The sequence below is a fragment of the Aquila chrysaetos genome, chromosome 13 (assembly GCF_900496995.4).
Source record: "Aquila chrysaetos chrysaetos chromosome 13, bAquChr1.4, whole genome shotgun sequence".
In the NCBI taxonomy this organism is placed as follows: domain Eukaryota; kingdom Metazoa; phylum Chordata; class Aves; order Accipitriformes; family Accipitridae; genus Aquila; species Aquila chrysaetos.
In genome coordinates this window covers 9,219,917-9,240,811 of record NC_044016.1, presented here as the reverse complement: position 1 = coordinate 9,240,811, position 20,895 = coordinate 9,219,917, and the positions used below count along the sequence as shown (strand labels likewise).

The following is a 20,895-nucleotide window of genomic DNA, read 5'->3' as shown; positions in this document are numbered from 1 at the left end:
CCCTGACGGAATATGAGTCAATATTTTACAATGAAGAAGAAATACAATATTCTGAAAGACTGTTTTCTAAAAGCAAACATATTTATCTTGATATTATTTGACAATAGTACATTTCTTTCTTCTTTGCTCCATATATCCACTTCATGCAAACATCTTGCAATACAGATTATTCATTTTTTATTATAAATTTTAAACCTTTTTTTTAACTTGATCATCAGATTATATATTACTGGAACATTGTTTACTAGTTTTAATGACCTATTCTAGTATTGATTATTCTCTCACAGGCCATAACACTTTTCATTCTGTGTTTAAAGACTTATTGTGGTTATATTAAATGAACATATTTTTTTACACAGACTTAGAAAGTAGAAGCAAGAAAATATCTGTAATAAGTGTAAATATTATGCTCGCTTGCTTACTAGGACCTTTAAAAAGATCTTGAAATCATGGTGCTGTGCCTTTAAAAAGTAAAGTTCCAATAAAAATCCATTAACTACTTTCAAATATAGCAATCCTTCTGTCCAGCTGTGAAAAGTACTAGATGATACTTATTTGCCATTTGTGTTATTTACGGTCCATGACTTTTATGGTAACTGGTTCCTATTATTGGTTTCTATTAATGTAAAACATAAGTGAACATAAATGAGGCGTGAATCATTTCTTTTTATTAGCCCCACAGTCTTCACTCAGTGCTTGCAGTAACTCCAGCTGTGACTTGTTAGTGATAACCTATTTAAGGAAGGATATCTTTAAGAATAAAGCTGTGATTACGATTCTTTGTCTGTCGATAGTTTCAGTGGATTTCAGTAGTTCATTGCAGGATCAACAATGATGAAAATAAAATAAAAATTAATTAACAACACTTCTAAATCCAGAGCTGCCACTAAACTGTCCTGAGTGTAATATGGCACTAATTATACTCCAGGTAAGTTCTTACTGGTTAGTACTAAAAGCAAGACATAGGATTTGTCACTTTGACAGTGCAGGAAAGGACTTCCTGCTGCTATTTGTCTGTGTTGTTCAATGGTAGATGCTGATATGATCAGTTATGCAACAATGTACTCTGGAAAAAAGATATATATGTGTATATAGAGAGAGACTTGTGAAAGAATTATGAGCTTTCTTTTTTTCAAGTAAGAATAATGACATTAATGTGGAATTAGACTTTTCAAAAACAGACTATACACCTATATTATTGAAGTCATTAGTTTGAATTGTATTAAAAGAATTGTATCTTAAGTCATGTATTAAGTTCCCGTCCAGGTAGCTTTGTAGTTAAATTGAAAAGAGCATGTTCTTTAAGGTAAAACATTATTTATCCTATGAAAAGCAAAAGGCTTAAGCTTTCTGCTTAAGCAGAATCTAGATGCAGTTAATACTTGTGTATCAGATTTTATTTCAACAATAGTTTTTTCTGAGGAAAAACTAAGTTTTCCAAATCAGTTCTAACAATGTATGGTTTTAAAATAATAAATATTTATTAGTAGTTAAACAAATCTGGAGTGCACATTTCTCATTCTCTCTTTGGAGCTTTAGAGCATGTTATCAATCTTTGTGTTATCTGTAACTCTCTATCAAAATGAACTGCTTTAATTATTTTGGAAGAAAAGTCTTGCTACACTTCCCAGACATTCTGTGTCCTCTTTCATCAGTGGTGTGTCATGAATAAAAGAAGGAAAGAAAAGAACTGTAACCCCACAATAAAACACTTACATTATCCTATACCTTTCAGGGGCCTTTCCGTGATACTGCTGAAGTATTGCGGCAGCGCTACAAGCCTTTGGAACCAACCTTGCGAGTGGCAGCATCAATCAATTCACCACTAGAGAAGGCCAGAGAGGAAATGAAAAGGGAGGAATGGAGAAACCGTATACATGACAATGAGTAAGTTCTTTGTTTTTTCTTATATTGTTATAAGAATGTTTTCTTTATTCCGTTGCTTTCAGAAACCTTTCATGCCTGACAAAATGAAATGTCAAACCTGACAGTTACTAGCAAACATTCTATGTACATACTTCTAAATTCTGTGTCCTTAGATTATAAACTGTTCAGGGTAGAGACCCTATCTTGTAATTGTGTGGCATGTGCCATCCATATCTATGAATCTATAGAAGAACTTGTAATAATAATAATAATAATGTGTGATGCAACAGATGGGCTTAATGGGAAGTAAGAAAACAAATGCAAATTCTGTTTTGCCACATGCACCTTGCCAAGGAAAAAATACTGTTTCAGTCTTCATATTCAGGGAGTTTACAGACTATGGGAGGAAAGATGGTGTTGCATGCCAATGAGACTTGCTTTCTCTCCCATTAGACTACGAAAGCTCACTTGGAAGGGAAGGGATCATATGTTGCACGTTAGAACATGATGCAAAAACTGTAATCATCTTTGAAGCAGTTTGGTTTCCTGAGCCATAGCATCTGTAATAGTGTCAGATAGGCCAGTTCTTTTCCATACAATCCCAAATACAGACATAATCCAACCCAAAAGATTTAAGGTTTCTGTCCCAAAAGATTTAAGGCTATTGCCAGAATATTTCCAGTTCTTTTCTTATCATGATGGAAGTCTTTTGTCCAATCATAATAAAAGCCTGTTAAGTAACCTCCTCTGACTTTTTAGTTAACTAGAAAAAACTGATGTTTTGTCAATTTTTCCCTTGAATTCACTGCTTTTGGCAATCCTTTGACGCTTTAATACCAGAATTCTGGGCAGAAAGGAATCACCTTTCCTCATGAGCAGCCTGTGATCCACTGATTCACTGGGACACAATGCTTTGCTATCTTTGATCTGTTTCAAGCTTTTCTATCAGCTCCATGTTTCCATGTGTCAGCTTCAGGACTGGGACTTAAGAATGCCAGAATCAATTGCATTTGCATAGTTTGGCTTTTATGTTTTTATTGTTGGATTGTTTTCCTCACATTTTCCCTGATTTAGTATTAACAGTGACTTTAAATGGAAATTCTACTCAAAAACAGTTTTGAAAGAAAAAAATTTTCTTAGTTCTGTTACTTTTCCACTTTTAGGCAATGTTAATTTTTGTATGTGGTGCCAAAAATGAGATACAGTGCTTTTTATTCCTTGCATACCAAAAACATAACTGAGTTAAGCTACAAGTAAAAATGTACTTCAGTTTTCTATTCCTCTCTCTATTCTTTCATTTATTGGTGTCAGAGAGAAGCAGCTTAACTTTCACAACTCAGCTTAAATCTGGGCCTTTTTTTTTTTTTTTTAAATTTTATTTCTAGCTTCTGCCAGTGAAATTTAAAGAAAAAAAGCCACTAGGTAATAATTAATGTTCTACCTCTCATTTAAAGTGTTCTTTTCACTGAATAAATTTTGACTGATGCACTCCAACTGAGGATGGATGATGTTGTTCATTTATAGGCATGACTATATTGCCCAGTCTTTATTTGATGAGGTTTACCCCAGACATCACTGTGTCAACAGTTTCAGAAGGTCAGATCTTGTAAGAAATATTTCACTGACTCTCTTCAGTGAGTGAATTGTGAAGCTTTGGTCTTGTACAGTTTAAGTTTGAAGTCTCCAACTTTGACAGATATTAATTGATCAGGGGTCTTTATTTACCTTATGGGTAAAGAAGCATTTAGTGCCATCCTTAATGCACAGAAGCAATGTCCTAACAGCAATGATTCTCAGTTTCATGCACGCTAAACGCATAGCGTATTATATGTTTTCAGGCTGTGATCATTCCGTTTGTGCTTCATATTCAACCAACCATGCAAGGGTCATATCTGTAACCTTGAAAAGGTGATGACAGAGTTGCAGGTCATCATCAGGACTAATGCTCACTAGTAATGCTGCAGCTGCTGTGTGGGATGCCAGTCTCCAGGGAGGAGTCAGCAAAGGGTTACTCCGATTCTGCAGTAGGTTTTTCTCAGCAGTGTCTATTATGAATTGACAAATTTCTGTCTCTTTCTATGTAATTGTGTACTTTGGGACTGTATTTCTTCCTGGTAGTGCTTCCTATGCTGATTATTCTTCTACTTTAGAAAATAAGGAGAGAATGAACAGTGGAAATGGGTGGCATTTTTTGAGAAAGCTTGTGTTTGCATAAAATGACAAACTGAATCCTTGATCTGTATATTTCCAGAGTGAATATTGTGTGATATCTCTTAAGATAGAAAAATTGTCGGTGTATACCTGCAATTTCCAGCAACATTCAGAATTCCCACTCACTTTTGATTGTCAGGGTTCTTTAAAGTCTTAACACATTTTCTCTAAGTGTTTCAAGCTCTGAGAAAGTTTTTGCTTCTGATAAAATGCAGAAATAATTGAAAAAGCTGTGGGAGAGTTTGAGGCAGGCAGAAGTAGTACAAATGAAAGCAAGAGAGAATGTTGTGCTTACTTAAAGCAACCGCTAGAATCTCCTATTTTGTAATGAAAGAGCAACTGGGTAATCTAGTCTAATAAGAATGATTATTTTTTTTCATGTAATTGAAGCTGTTACTGCCTTATTGTGCTATTTTTCATACAAATGAAGTGATTTCCCCGTCCACTTGGATAGGAGTGACAATTGGACTCCTTCGGGATGGCCACTTAATAAACTAGTGTCTAGTTTGAGACACCAACTGCTAGATCCAGCAGATTTAGATCACTAAGCATGAAAAGTCCATTACTCAGTTGCATGCAGCTGCATGCTGGCCTAATTTTCCAGAGAACAAAAATGTAAATTATTTTCATTAACTTTGCTGAAATCTGTCTCACGTAATATGCCTCATGCTTCAAAGTATACTATTAAACATCTTTATAAAGTCAACATACATCAGAATGAGTTGCAATGTGGTGATAGAATAGGGATAAACCAGCAATAGTGTAAGGCTGAGGTTTACTGATTTATTGTAGTCTTCTGGTGTGACATCAGGCAAGTGATCTCAGCTTCTGGCTGTGTCCATGCTCAGGGCTGTACTGGAGATAGCCAAGCTAGTCCTGAACACACTGGTTCACTTGTGTGCAGCAGAGTGCAATGCTTGCACACCCTGCCTCTCACATGCTGTGTGAACATTGCAGCACCAAGCTCCTCATGGGCTTATCCTCAGCAAGACAATGCTTTCCTTTAGAACCAACTTAGGTGTTTCTGTGCTACGCAGTGCTGTGCATGGAAGGTACACTTGCAGAGAAGTTAATGATCTAAATAAGCTCTATGCTTGGAGACCATCAGTGTTATTAGCTGCCTGGTATTAATGGTAATGAAATTTAAAAAGCAAGTCACTTTGATAAGATTTAAGATTTTAAAAAATCTTTTAACTTCTACATTAATAAGACCTGTTACTGTATTTCTGACTTAGCTGCAGTGAAAATGGTTGCTACATTTTATGTCATACAAGTATAACACATCTGAAAACTTTTTTCAAATTATACTTAGTTTTTCATATGCTTTGCAACTTCAGCAATTTGCATATTTTCCGGACTGTTATTGTATTATGATAAACAGGGATTATCATATATTTTCAGATAATGTTTTCTTAACAATTCAACTTCTATTTGTAACTCTTCCATTTATTTTAATTACTAGCACAGTGTGCAACATTTATTAATCAGCAGAGTCTTTTTAAGTTAAAATACTAAATTAGCTAACCCCATTAACACAGAATACTCCAAACAAGCAGTAATAGGAGAGGTAGTTACTGTGCAAATCGTATTATACATGCGGGTGCTCTAGGGCACAGTTAAGCATGATTACCCTCTTTTGATCCAGTATTCCTCTGCTTCTTCCAGCTAATTTCCACTGGAAATTTACAAAGTAGCGCCTTCATTTTTCCATCTTAATTTTTCTAATGAAGTTCTGGTACTTTATAACACTGGGGATGCAGATAATAAGTCTGTATATAATTAAGAAGTTCCGGAATTTGCTGCAAAAGAGATCTCTTTCACTTCCTACAAGAACTAGACTATGCTGTTCTTTGCACTTTACATTATTGCAGATAGGGGTTAAGCAAAAATGGCCACAGGTTTCTTAGATTCACTGACGTTAGGATAAAAGGGATTGATAGTTTATTGAAAAAGTATGTATTTAGTATATTACTGTGGAAAATATTTGTAATAATGCACCCAAAATAAGTTTCTTATGGCAAAAATACTGCACTAAAGGTAACCTGACTAGATATGTTAAGTAAAATATTCTGTCTTTATTTTTGTAAATAACATTTTGATTTTAATATGCACTCATTATGAACTAAATAATGGCTGCCCTGCTGCAGTTGTTTTGCTATGGAAAACCATTGTGCTTCTTCCTTTGTTCTGCGAGTGAAAAGATAGGCACTGTTGGATTCGATGAAGAATGACTTCAGGTATAACACAAATTTGAAAGCTTAAAATTAATTTAATTTTTTATTTGAAGAAAAAAAAAGATTCACAGCTTCCTGATAGAGAAGCATAGTTTGTTTGGAGCTAATTGTTCATGGTCCTCTTTGAAGTGAGATAAAATTGTTTTATTTGAATTCGATCAAGACAACAAGGAATTGAATTGCTATTGCATAGACCCACTTTAGATAAAAGTTTAACAACACTATCACACATCTAGAGTTAAGTTTCTGGTAATATTTTTACTACTAAATTACAAAAATGTACAGTACATACAAATATTATGAAAGCTTGAAAAAACATGTAAGCAGAGTATTCCTTCTAGTTCTCAGGTTTTAATATTTCTTATTGTGCCCTGGTAGTGCAGCATGTATGGCAATCTGGCAGTAGATCTACTGCCAGTTCTTTCTCAGAAGCCTGGGCAAAGTTTGAAGCATTTCTGGTATCAGGATTACATGCTTGCACTGCTGGACTGCTGGGATTTTGCCTCTTGGGCAGGTCCAGAGAACATGCTGAAGGACCACTCTGTTTGCTGCCATTTAAATTCAAGAAAAAGTTAATGCCTCTGAACTGTGTCCTGTTGGTAGGTACCATATAACATTGGGACGCTGCCAACCAGCAGTAAATGATGGACCTGACAAACCCTCCTTCCTGTTTGTGCTGCCGCTCTCTCCTCTCACATTGTTATAGCCACTAGAGCCCAGTACCTACTGCTGCTTCTATTGTCTCAGTCAATCCAACTGGAAAGCCTTCAGCATCTAAAAGGCCTCTTCCATCTCTTGTTGTAATAGTGAGAGATATTGCAGTAAGAGAGACAGAATAGAGGGAAGAAATGGTAGGTGAGGAATGCAGAAAGAAAGATCATGAGGGGCTAAAAATGTGGGGAAAAGAAGGATTAGAAAGATGAAATTAATAGTAGCAGGGAGGTGCAGGATAGGATGAGTGAAGGGAGAGAGAAAGCAATTTTTATTTTTGTTAACAAAAATATCTGGGGTATCTTTCGAAATTTAAATACACGCCACTAGCAGCTGTCAGGTCCAGGATTGGCTACTAAGTCAAGGCTTCTAGGCCTTTTAATGTTAATTAGGTTCAACATAGCGTGGTCCTGGCAACAGTGCAGCTGGCCTTCATTACCAGTGGCACTACCAGCTTTGCTCTTACTCCTCCTTGAGGTTGTGTCTGTGTAATACTGCTATTTGTAGAACCTGAGATAGTTTCCTATTTTTGGTTCCAACTCTTTCCCCCTGTCTTGAATGTATTCTTTGGCATATTTCTCATTTAAACATTTGTGGTGGGTGAAATGAAATAATTTTTCATTTTAAAATTTATTTCTTTAGGGAAAGTTCACCTCCCATTAAATCATCAACTTTTGGAAAGGCTCAGCTTATACTGACTATGTTTTATGGCACAATATAACATCAATATGGAATTTAATTCTTCTTTGATCCTGCTACTTCTGTCTCTGTCATATTTACTGAAAACCTTTAAGAATTTCTGAATTTACACTTAAATCACAAGGAAAAGCTGAAACCCAGATGTAAGAATACTGAGCGTGAGTTTTCTGTGGAAAAAAAAAACCCCAAACTATTGAGGTCTAAACTTGTGCAGTTGATAATGGCATCATACCATTGTCTGGATTTAATTTTCTTCTCTTTCCATCACTCTCTTCTGTCACATTCAGAGCACATACTGTCATTAATTTGGGGAAAAGCTGTGTCAGGTGTATATAGAGAGCTACAGAACACAATACCATTACTGAAGTGTTTTGCACTGCTATTGCTTTTTACTATTATTATTGGTTGTGGGGGTATAATGACTTTTGTATGACTCCCATTAATTTGGTTACCCTACTTAACACAAAAAATTGTTTTAATGTTCTTTTTAATTACTTATTCACATAGAGTAATGAAAATTCTTACTTGCTTTAAACAGACATTGACTTTTCAAGCATATGATTCTTTCTTGTAGTTAGATTGTTACAGCTATAAGGATCTGCCCACCTGGCTCTGACAGCAGAACTATAGACAGAAGAACAAACCCAAAGTTTCTACTTTAGACTACTTTATATCATTATACCCTATTACATATTTAATGTTCTTTCATTTCAATTTTAATATTTTTTATTGTTCAATGTTCTTCCTCAAAAATTCATAGTTGATTTAATTTTCTTTACTCAGCCATAGACATACATTCCAGGCTGTATGGCATGTATTCCAGTTAATGATCTTAGAGGAGATATGCAGCAGAATGCAGAAGATCACATTTGTGCTAAAGTACATGTAGAACATACTGTTAGTTGTGTCTTAAAGTGTTACAATAAATGTATTTTTTTGTTTGGAATTATGGTAGAACATAGATTACTTTGAGTATTCATTTCCCAAAAAGACAAAAATTAACTGATCCACAGTAAAATCAAAACCTCTGTGTAGGAAATTTTATAGGGAAAACTATAGTAATTTACTTTATCTTCTACTTTCTTCAATAATTTTTTTTTGCCATTCTGTGTATAAATTTTACAGACCTAGTATTCATATTGAATTATGAATGCTATGGCTCAACTAAATTCTATGCATATATGGGCAAATCCCTAAACTGCTAGCCTTGTCTTCTCAGCTACCCAGTCCCCTGAGAAAGCCAATTTTCTTTCATGTCTGAACAAAAGAAAAATGTACTATTAAAATGCAATTCAGAAGTGATAAAAACTGCAAGTGGAGCAGCCGGCTCACAGCACCTTCAATGTATTCTCTGGGACACTGGGGCCACATTAATTTTTGTGTGTGTGTGATGTCCATCCCATGTGCAAATTAGCATTACAAGTACCATAATCTGTCTTATGTGAGAGTGTCCTTTCCCATGAGTATACACATGCTACTATAGCTTTGTATAATTTAAAAGTCTGCTAACTCAGTGTTTTTCTTTCACTAACTTTACATGACATTTGTTTGTGGTACTTGATAGAATAAATTGATATAGCTAGCAAGATTCTAAAATAGTTTCTTTTTATGAAGTGGAAAGAAAGAAATGTAATTTAAAAAAACAAACACTCAAATAGTGGCTCATGGATCAGTTAGTCCAAATAAATAATTTTCTGAGTCTCTATCAGCTGAGAGACAAAGAAAGGTATTTTAATCCCCAACTTTATCAAAAACTTCGATTGTCTAACTCTTATAGGGACACTGGATTCTGAAAAGCTTTCGACTAGGAAAAGGTTTTAATTAACTACACCTGTTGTCATGGCAGTTAAAGTGATGTTTTAAACTTCTGAAGCACATATTTCTAGTTTTACTGTATAATATTTTTTCCTGCACTTGTAGAATAAAGAATGCATGTTGCTTTTTCAGAACACCAGCAATGATAAGCTTAATTCCCAAGATTTCACTTTATATTAAAATGTACCTGTTTGCTCTCATAACTCTTTTGCAAACTGAAATAGATGGAACTAAGACATCTTTGTAGGGTCTCTTGCAGATCCTTTATATGTAAGATGTCTTTCCCCTTCCTCCACACAGTTTGCTGTGGAACCTACATAGAAAACCTGTAGCTCTCCATGAGAGTTAGGGACATCCATCTGAAAACATCTTCCATGTCCAAAGTGGGTAGCTGGAGCTTCACTGTTCAGTGGCACTATGTAAGCAGGGCGTCCACCCTCAGTATGACCAAAGGTGAAAGAATCAGCCTCCAAAAGATCGCTGAGTGGGACATAATTACAACTTGAGAGTAAAGGACACAATTTGTGAATTCAGAAGAAATTATTTCTTTCCTTTGTGGTCTGCCAATACATGAAAAAGTCGCCAGTACTATTTATATAATTTTATATTCTGCTAAATGAGAGTATGGTTTATTTAGCTTTGGTTAACAGATATAAAAGGATGCATACCTAGTTTAAGGTACAGGGAGGATTCCTTCTGGTGCAAATTTGCCTTGGTTTATGCTTATACTGCTGACACCCTTGAAATGTTTCCATCCTGATGGAACGATCAGGTTGAAGTTATGTGTTGGGGGCCTACATGACTTTTAAAGTGGATGCAAGCTCTCCAGAAATGAGCTCTGTACTTCTGCATGGTGCATGCCTGCCACTGACAGCTGGCACAGACTGCACTGCCTGCTAAGACCTGAGGTGTCAACATGCACATCCCAGCAAACTGAACCCTGCTCATTCTCTCTTCACATCACACCACTGCAAGTTATATCTTTGTACAGAAAGTCTTCATTTTATCCTGTTGAAACTCTTTATCTTTTTGCTCCAAATTTAATTTAAAGGCAGCTATAGGAGAAATTGCAGTAATCCTCTCACAATACTGAGGGGTAACATTAAGAATATAGTGGAAAATAGCAGACACGTGTGTCCATGTCACCTCCTGTAGCATTGGCATCTGTGTTTTACATCAATCTTGTGGCATCTAGAGTAGAGCATAACTGATTTTTTAATATTCTCGAATTTCAGATTTCTGCCATTTTCTTCATATCATAAAAATGAGAAGTATGACCCATCAATTCATAGGTCAGGCAAATATGGCCAAGAAACTTATGGAGTTAAACACTTCCGAGAAGTGCAGCCTAAGAAGTGGGTAGCAGACAAGGTAAGTCACTGCAAAAATTAAAGAATAGTTTACTTTTTGAGATTGTTATTATATTAGAACTAAGTGAATTTGGGCCTGATCCAGAGATCATGGAATCCAATGAGAATCTTTCTAGCATGTTACAAAATCACATAGAGCTGATGTGATGAGATGTCAGGCTTCCCTGACTCTCTGGTAAGTTCAATTTGAGGAAATTCAACACCTCTCCCACCTACAAGGTAAGGATTTAAAAGCCTGATTAACTACAGCTTTGTTTATATAAGCTTTGCAAAGTTTTGTTCTTTCTGTATTGCCTTTTCTGATTTAAGAGAGATTGCATATTTACTCTTGCACATTGATAAACCTTCAGAAAATTATGGCAAAACCTGATTAAAAACAACAAAATATATTACTGCTTACATTCTTTGGAAAAGAAAAAAATAAAAATTAGTGAAGAGCTGTTTTTATTTTAAGATAGTCTCATTAAACTGCCTGCTTTGTCAGGAGCATCTCATATATTTCTGATTTTGTGGTGCTACAAGAGGTAATTTTCCTCAGAACATGTTCTAACATGAGTTTGTGTAATGTTTGCATTACTTCTATTTGTATTGGGTATCATAATCACATTAAAATTTCCCAGTACAAGAAAGATAATGGACTTGGTAGAGAGCGCAGCACAGAGCCACAAAGATAGTTAAGGGACTGGAGTATCTTTTGTATGAGAGGCTGAGAGAGCTGGAACTCTTCAGTCTGGAGAAGAGAAGGCTCAGGGGAGATCTGATGAATGTGTTTAAACACCTGATAGAAGGGAATGAAGAAGAGGAAGCCGGACTCCTCTCAGTCTCAGTAGTGTCCATTGACAGGACAAAAGCAATGGACACAAACTGAAATTCATGAAATTCCATCTGAATGCGAGAAAACAATTTTTTTTACTGTGAGGGTGACAGAGCACTGGCACAGGTTGCCCAAAGAGGTTGTGGAGTCTCTGTCCTTGGAGGTATTCAAAACACAACTGGACACGGTACTGGGCAAGCTGCTCTAGCTGAGTAGCGGGCTTGGACTAGATGATCTCAAGAGGTCTCTTCCAACCTAAACAATTCTGGGATTTTGTAAGATATGATTACTTATTTCCCTGAAAGAAACTTAACCTTTGTAAATACATAACAAGTTCCAAGGAATATTAATTTGAGAAGTAATATTTTTTAAAAGAATTCTTTCTCAAATCTTTAAGCTTTAAAAATGAGCTCAGAGTAAAATTTTGGTGTTTTAGCATACATTAATTAAATCTCATTGCAAATAAAGGCACAAAGACCAACATTCAAAAAAAAGATCTGAATTTGTCCCACAGCATAAGTATGATATATAAAAATGATCTAAAAGTCTTATTGGTGGTACTCATCTTGTCCTGAAAAGACTCTTCCTTTTCCAGTCCTTAGCAGTTCTTGATCAGACTCAGACGATGATATCAAACAATGTAAAGATATTTATATTGTATATCATATTACACATATATAAGATTATATAAATTGTGGGCTTAGCTGAAACAACTAAACTCAGTTTACTTGTGATCTTGGATAGATTTCAACCTAAATCTCTGGAGTTGAATAGCTGTATACATTAACCCAACATGACATACAGCCTTCCAACCCCAATTCTAAATCAATATGAAGCTTCAGTTAGGAGCCGCTTACCCAAACAGAGAGATAAGAGGAGAAAAGAGCTATTTATGACCTACCTGCTGCTTTAATGGGTCATTATCATCAGAACCACCCCCACCCCACCCCCTTCACTATATTTTAATGGAAAAGGTCCTATAGGCAGGTGTGGAGTCATACTTTCAGAACTGTTAAATTTGAAACTCTCTGTCACTTTCTTATTTCTAAACTGTATTAAAACTTTGTATATATCAGTGCTATGAACAAAATTATCCTGTTCTAATGAGTCGCCAGGCTGAAGGGCATGTATCAAAATATTACCCAAACCAATCAGATAGTTGCTTAACACTTAGTCTGCTAAACACAATCCTCCTTTGAGTTTCCCATGAGGTAATATTTTTGTGGATGCAACTTCTATTACAACCTGAATAGCTGATAATCCTGCCATGATGTATATTCAGCTTTTGACAACATTATACTAGAGAAGTTTCACTAATCATTGCTGGTAAGACAAACTACCGTGTAAATTCTTCCAAGGAGTCAGTTCAGTGGTCAGTGGATCAGTGACCCCTCTAAGCTGCTGAGGTATTATTTGATATCAGCTGGTATTAGCTGGCTTTTTTTAAAATTATACATAAAAAAGTTTCCCTGTGTGTGTTCATGAGCATGTCCTAGTTGTATTTTCCTGAGGTTTTCATGTGTTTATAAGTATGCATTTTAATTCAAGTCACAAAAAGATTAGTATGTAAATTATATAATTACTTTAGAAGCAAAATGAACAACAATGAAAAATATTGCCTTATTACATTTCTTCTGGAAAATGAAAGGGTATTAACATAAACTTCCTCTAAACATAATAATTACCATAGATATGTGAGGAAAAGTTAATAGTTCTTCTTTTCATCTGGTTACAATCTGCAAATTTTTATCTCATTCCGTTTACATTTCAAAGAAGTTTCTGAGAGAAGGGAAAAACTGTTGTATTCTAATTCTTCATTAAAAATAAACAAGAAATGGAAATTCTATACCTCTAGCAAATCTGAATCTAGTTAGTTTACCCAGTTGTAAACCACTATAAATAAAAATGCTTGCATATTTTAATATTGTATGTCTACATACCTTGGAATACCTTTGATAGAATTTGTGAGAAGTATCAATATAAAAAATTTACCAGTCACTATGAATTTAATCTACAATGATAGGTTTCAATGTGGCTGGACAGTCAAGGGATCAAATACACTAACTATCATCTTTCAGTTGTCAAAACACTCACATATGTTCGCATTTACTGAGGCAGAAATGATAGCTTACAGCCTTTAATCGGTATTGGAATTAGTTTGCATATGCATTTTAGAAAACTGACTTTAATGACAGCATTTAATGTTTTCTTATTTGCAAAATTCAGGATGTGACATTTTAAGATGTTCCTTCCTGATAGATTCTTTCCTCTGATGCCTTATTATAGGTGAATTACAGTACGACTGCATCACTGTTTCATTATTTGCACAGGCATTTTGGCCCTAAACAGAATTTTATTATCTACAAAGCATAAAAATACCTAGTACTGCAAAGAATTAATTTAGAGAACCTAAGCATATTGCACAGAACATAAAGTTGACCTTTACCGTCTACAGCTTTTGGAATGGAGTGGGATGTGGAACACATCATAGATTTAATGTGGCACAACGCTGTCTGCAGAAACTTGGGTGGGACTGTGACTGCCTGCCCATTGCACCCGATGATTGAATCTGCTGTCACCAGCATCCTGATAATAATGAACATTCAGCTTAACGACCGTGATTATGATTATCATAATTGATGTGCAAGTGCAGTGTGTGGGGATCATTACAGCTGAACTGTACAGCAGAGAAACATGCCTTAGTTATGGATAATTTTACTTTTATGCATTGATTGGGATAAAATATGCCTTTCAAGTTCAACAGGCCAGCTTAATATAATTTTAGGGATATTTCTACATGTATGAATTGATGATTATGAGCTTCCTGCAAAACAGTCATTCTAGCTGTTTGTTTTGAATTGTTTCATTTCATTAATAATGGGAAATAATTAAATAATTAGACATTGTTGAGTGGAAATCACTTATAGAGTACTGCCAGCATTAATCAAACATCAAGCTCAAATATTTCCGGTTGTCATGGCCTTGCCTAGGCTAGGAAAAATAGCCCTTGTAATTCACCACCAACACAATTCTGGTTTTGGTGGAGTAGTAGAAATTGGGCTGTAGTCAACACTACTGGCATTTTCACACTGTATTGTGTAGGCACTAGAGCAGGCAACAGTTGTTCCTTATATAAAGTATATTGCTTCCATCTTTGTTACCAGACGCAGAGAATTACAGGCTCAAATTCAGCCAGTATAGGTAAAGGTACAGAGCTTCAGTCGGTTTTGTTGGACAGTAATTGCCTTCAACTGAGATTATATGAAGTTGCGGAAGTATTTAATTAAATCATGACATATATAACAGATAAACATCAGTGTGTGTATGTATTTTAAGCCAGAGTTTATATCAAGAATGTTATGGTATAAGTATAATGCAAAGTAGAGAGTTTCATTGATCTACATTAGGTGTAAATTTGGTTCTTTGTCCAGGATCTGGCAGAAATTTCCTATCTGGAATAACAGACTATGGAAAAATTTCTTGATCTTTGACTTTCTTTGGCTTTCTACCATAAAGATAGATCCAATCTCTAGGAATCTCTCAACTGCATAATTCCTCTCACAGGACTTCACTAAGCTTGGACTTTCTATGATGAAAAAGAGAATCCCCTGTGTGTTGAAGGAATTCATCCTATTTTATATAGTCTGCTGCTTCTGAAAGTTCAATAGCCTCTGTGATTTTCATTGTTGCTCACATTATGGCCCAAGTTGAATCACATTATCAGGTAGGGCCCTAAGTTCCAGATATGTGGGAAAAGTCCACAAGGAGAATGTAATATGGCCTGAAAATCTCAGTGCCTTAGAAAGAGTGTGACTCTTCTACATGGCCATGGCCAACCCATTTTCTTCCACATTCTTCTCAGACCACTGTGTCCTGTGGTTCCATAGCAAATTTATCTTTGTACAGTATTACTGCGAGGGAAAAATAGGGTGGGAGGGGGAAGTGATTTGTTCTGTTCGAAAATTAGTTTCACCCCTTGTAGGATCAACAACATACTCACAACAATCACGTGTCTAGTGGATGTTGTAATTATGTGGCAGAGTTGTTTGATACGCTATTCATGCTTTTCCATCCCTGACTATACTGAAATTTATTTACGTTTCACCTTAACTCCATTTTTCCTAACCTTGCAGCGATTGGACTGGAGATAGATATAATGTATGTGTAAACTTTTTCTCTCTTAGATTGTGACTCCATGACAATTTTTTAAAGGAATTTGTTTGTTTTCATTTTAATTAGGGAAAAAAAATTACACAAGAATATTTTCTAACACAGTGTGATATTGGCTCATGTGCATCTGTACTATCGAACTTATTATGTGTTTTGAAACTTTTAAGGCCATGTTTACTAGTGTGCTTTGTGACAGAATTTACTAATGTACAATGAGAAGAGCTAGCATGTATTTTGAATATCAGATTTTTAGTTCCTCAATCCAACTGCAATGTGTTTTCCTAGGCAATGCAGAGCTGACATAATGTGGCAGCCAGAAGTGACTCTTTTGTAGGGGAATTATTAGATGATCTGTAAGAGTTTGCTTGTTACACTACCGGTTTCCTCATGAGCCATGTCAGGGATAATAAGGGTTGTTGCCAAAGTGTGTTGCACTTCAGCAATCCCTGGCCAATGACATGGCTCCTCTATGATTATTACTACTGGCATGACTTGATGTACCTATTCAGATGCTCCAAATGGACCCTTAGTTTGAGTTATCAACTATCTGTTTCCAAGATAAGGCTGCTTTCTGTCACTTTTCTTCCTACCTTGAGTCCTGCATCAAAAAATAATAATTTAAACAAGGATCTGGTTCTACAACAATACATCCTATACTATTCCTGGAAAGTCTGTCTTTTGCACCCTGTAGGATATATTTTCTGCTCTTGGAACAACCATTTTGAGTCTGAATGCTGCTGTATCTTCATGTGAAAATCAACTTGAGTAATTCCCTGCCTCCACATAGGGCAATTCCCACAACAGCATTACTCTTCAGAGCTGCGAGCTTCTTGGAGCGCAGGTGTTTGGCTACCTGGTTAAGTAGTACAAAAAAAGAGCAGTCTTGCCCAATTTAATATCACAGACCAGCTTAAGCAAGTGGTCTCAAACTGTGTAACAAAAAATGACTTAAAGTCATTTTTGCAACTTCTACTTCTGAAATTTTTACTTTTTTTAGTAAATGTCATAATGTACTGTTGAGAAGCAAATGTATTAAAAAAGGCAGGAGTATGTCATATCCAGCAGTGGGAACACCTGACATTACCTCTTATTCACAGGACTAGAATGAAATATCTCTCATTATAAGATGCACCCATTCAGTCTTCTAGGAAAGCAAATGACAATTTCAACTTTTGACAGTTGACATAATGATTTTTCCAGATTCCTTACTGAATGACTGTGTCATATTTACAGAAATATAACTTTTTTATGAAGATCACTTTCAGAGCTCCCATTGGAAAAGTTCTTGAGCTATAGATTGTTTCCTTTGAGAAAATTCTTAAGGTCACCACTGCTGGGCTGCCTTTGAAAAATGCTGCTCTTGATATATGTAATGCAAATGATTAGTAACTATCAGTGATCTTTCAAATTATTTTCTTAGGTGTAGAAGGAAGAAGGTAAACACTGTGAAGCAAATTAAAATATACAAAATGTATCCCTGGCCACTGCTTAACTAAATGCAGAAAAGAATCTATGGATAACTGGAAGGCTGAAAAGAAAGGCTGGAAAAATTTTCTGGTGAAGGTTATTGATGAGTTACAGGGTCTGGTTTTGAGGGAATACTGCAAAGTAATGACTGAGAAAAGTCAAACCATTCAGTTATTTGCATAAGAAAAGATACTGTCACCATTCTTCTAATCAAATCCATTCTAGTGGTTATTTGTAAGGGTTTGTCAGCAACTAGTTGAATATTTTATAAAACCTGATTTTCAGTTTTGTAATTTCTCAATGGGAAAATGCAGTCCTTTCATGATGATCCAAGACTTTGAAGAACAAATTGATTCAAAAGAGAAAATTAGATGGTACTTATTACACTGTCTAACTAGCAATCCTGTGTCATTTATCTGTTGGATGATAAATGTCTTGCTTTGCCTACCTTCCTCATTTAATAATGTTACTTGTATGTTAGTGGCATGAAAGAAATCTTTCTTTCTAGTAAGGGCTAACTTTAACCAGTATTTCTTTGAGGGAGATATATGTATGTTTTAACTTTCTAAATAATTCCTATTGTACACATTGCTTACACATTTTAAAGCCTCTTGTTTAATCAGAAACACTTTAGAAATAGAGTATCTTGACCAATTCCTTCAGTACACGCTTAGATTACATTATAGTAACTTGTGGCAGAGCTTTTAATGCAAAAAAATAATCAGCTGAGCTGGAAACAGTAGAGTTTGAAGTCACACCTGATTTGTTTTGTTTATATTGTTTTTAGGTGTTCACTATTTGGATATTACTTTGTTTTTTGGAATTGAAAATCCTCACACTAAACTGGGAAGTGCTTGGCCTTGCCTTTTGATGACAGTTTTGGATGGGCTGTTCAGCATACTTGGAATTAAGTAGCTTTGTTTATATATCTGCCAAACATAATGTATTTCAACTCAATTCAATTATTTGCCACAATATTGAATTAAAAAGGCTATATTTTGAAGTCACTTAAAATTCTTTATGGAACATATCTGCAAAAGCAAGCTACTTACGATTTGATAATACCTAGACCTTGTTTGTGCTGCTTAAACAGAGTTGAAAGAAAGTAACAGAAAGCTTTTCACAATCCTCTAAGCATTACATGGTCCATATAACTGTTGAAAAATACAGGTATGAGAACTGATCCTCAGTGCTTAGCATAGGTGAGGTATATCCATAGAGCTAGGCTAATCTGCATCAGGTAAGGATCTGGCCCATAATGAATATAATCAATATGTAGATAAATGCTATTTAGAAAGAATGTTCTAGGAAAAATGATGTTATCCATTTTCACAGAAAAATAGACACTTTTAAATCTCATCTTTAAATGCACATTGCTGGTGAGTTTGCAAATTTAAGTCTAAAATCAGAAGCACATATTCTGGTGACTTCTTGCAACAGATACACTTAGGACTACAGAATGTTGCATCTTGAAATGATGCCTGAATGACATATTTTTTCACACTGACCCATTATGATTGAAAAGTTGTATAATTTGTAGTGTTATTAGCTGTTCTGGATGGATTCTAAGAGGTTATGCCAGGTATATGACCCAGCTGAGAGAAATAGTGCAAGTTTTTGTTGTTTTGATGATCTCTCCAGAGAGCAAGAGTAGATTATTCTTAGAGCAGTAGGACTTCAGTGCAGTAAAATGGATTTTAGAGTAATCTACATTCCCTGAATAGGAAAAATCACAGTAAAAGATAGCTTTGTGCACTTATGCTGGAGTGAACGAGAGACTGTAAGTAATACAGACTGCTTGTTGTCTTAATGGTTTGACGTAAGTAGCTACTGCTTCTTTCTTTAAAATTTATATCATGAATCAACTCTGAACTCGTTTGCTCCATTTTAAATAGTAATATGATATTCACTTTGGAGTACAGTTCAGTGTTTATTCATTTAATGCAATGAAGAGCTGGTTTCAATATGCCCTTTATAAACTCAGGTTAAAAGGATGTTCCACTATGATAGAGACAAGAAACTATATTCTTTCTTCTCTTATAGTTTTTGTTGATCTCAGCATAAAATATGTAGGGAAACTGAAAGGCATACCCACATAAAGACTTATTTATGAGTAGGTGTATTACCATGTATTAATATTCTAGAATGAGAGTTATGGAATTATTCAGGAATAACCTTTGAACTTCAAATTCAGACTTCACTTCCATTTAAATAACCTTACAAGCTTTGATGAGTTAATGTACAGAGGTAATAGCACCTAAGGTAAAGGGGATAAGATATAAAGGCTGTGATGCACACAGTATCTGTTTCACAACTGCATTGTTTTTATTTTCCATAATGAGGCTATTTGAGTAGGAATTTTTTTTGTGATAACAGAAACTAATAATATTCCCAGCCCGTAGCTTTGAGATGTGTTAGAATCTCTCACCTGTAGTTGTATGAAGGAATGACAGCATAAGCACTTATCATTAGCAACTGAATACCCTGCTCTTTTAAAGTATAACTTGTTAGGTATGAAAGTGTCAAACTTGGGGGGGGGGGGGGGGAAGAGAAACAATAAAAACACTGCATATTAACAGACTTTGTGCACTAATGCGAAGCTGCTTGATTGAGCAGTGTAGTGTCAACCATGTCTTTCTTCTAATGCTAAAAGTAATGCACATAGACAGAGTGACAATCAGAGTACAGCCTCCCATCAGCTGTAATTAATCTTTTAGTTAACAGAGACTAGAAAAGCTTCTCATCAGCCTCTTCTGAAGTCTGAAGCACCCTGTTTTTTGATGTTTGCATTCTGAGTAAAATTGTCCCCACCAGTTCTAACAAATTGAAACACCAGGCTAATTATGGCAGCTAATGAAGTGTGTGGAATGGTCACAGCTTGTCGTGAAACTGTTCCTTCAGCTCAGATTAGAGTTTCATCAATCACTTTTTTAAACTGATCCAGAATTGCTTCTGCCCAGTGCTTGGCATTTTTAATGCTGTTTCTGTAATTGGTTTTTTCCCCAAAGCTTAGGCTATTTTTTGAAATATTACATTCTCAGGACAGGACTTACAAACTCCAGTTTATAAAAAAACATTTCATTATTGCCTCTATCAGCTGATCAAGTGCTAGAAAGCTAATAAAAGAAGCAGAAATATAAAATTTGATATATTGCTTTTAATCCACCTAAAGGTAGCAATAAAGCATATACACATATATGTATATGAATCATTATTACTGTGGGCTGGATGTGTACTGCAATCTCATGAGACATGGTTTGTGGGCTGGATGGTTCAAATCCCACTGAAGGACCTAAATGAAATGAATGAGTTGGTCTTAGCTTATTTCCTAGTGGATTTTGGTCCTCCATATATCACTCAAAGAGTTTGGCATGATTTGTAGTTTTTGCAGATGCCCAAGCCTTTGGCAGGAGGAAGACCAAAATGTGTTGCTATTTAAAGAATTTCAACACCTTAGGTCAAATCCAAAGTTCTCAGAGAAGTATGGGAAACTTTACAGTATAACTTATATTGCTGCTACACTGTCAATGAATAAATT

The 20,895-nt window shown here is 35.4% G+C and overlaps 1 protein-coding gene across 4 annotated transcripts in view; it reads left to right on the top strand.

Moving 5' to 3' along the window:
* Positions 1 to 20,895, top strand: part of SPATA17 (spermatogenesis associated 17) — a 92,446-nt gene that overhangs the window by 60,946 nt on the left and 10,605 nt on the right. For 3 of the 4 annotated variants that reach the window (XM_030035457.2, XM_030035455.2, XM_030035458.2), the window contains 2 exons: positions 1,736 to 1,887; positions 10,772 to 10,907. In XM_030035457.2, the coding sequence (XP_029891317.1) occupies positions 1,736 to 1,887; positions 10,772 to 10,907 (288 nt within the window). The remainder of the gene's footprint in view (positions 1 to 1,735; positions 1,888 to 10,771; positions 10,908 to 20,895) is intronic. The other variant, XM_030035456.2, reaches the window with a different exon arrangement.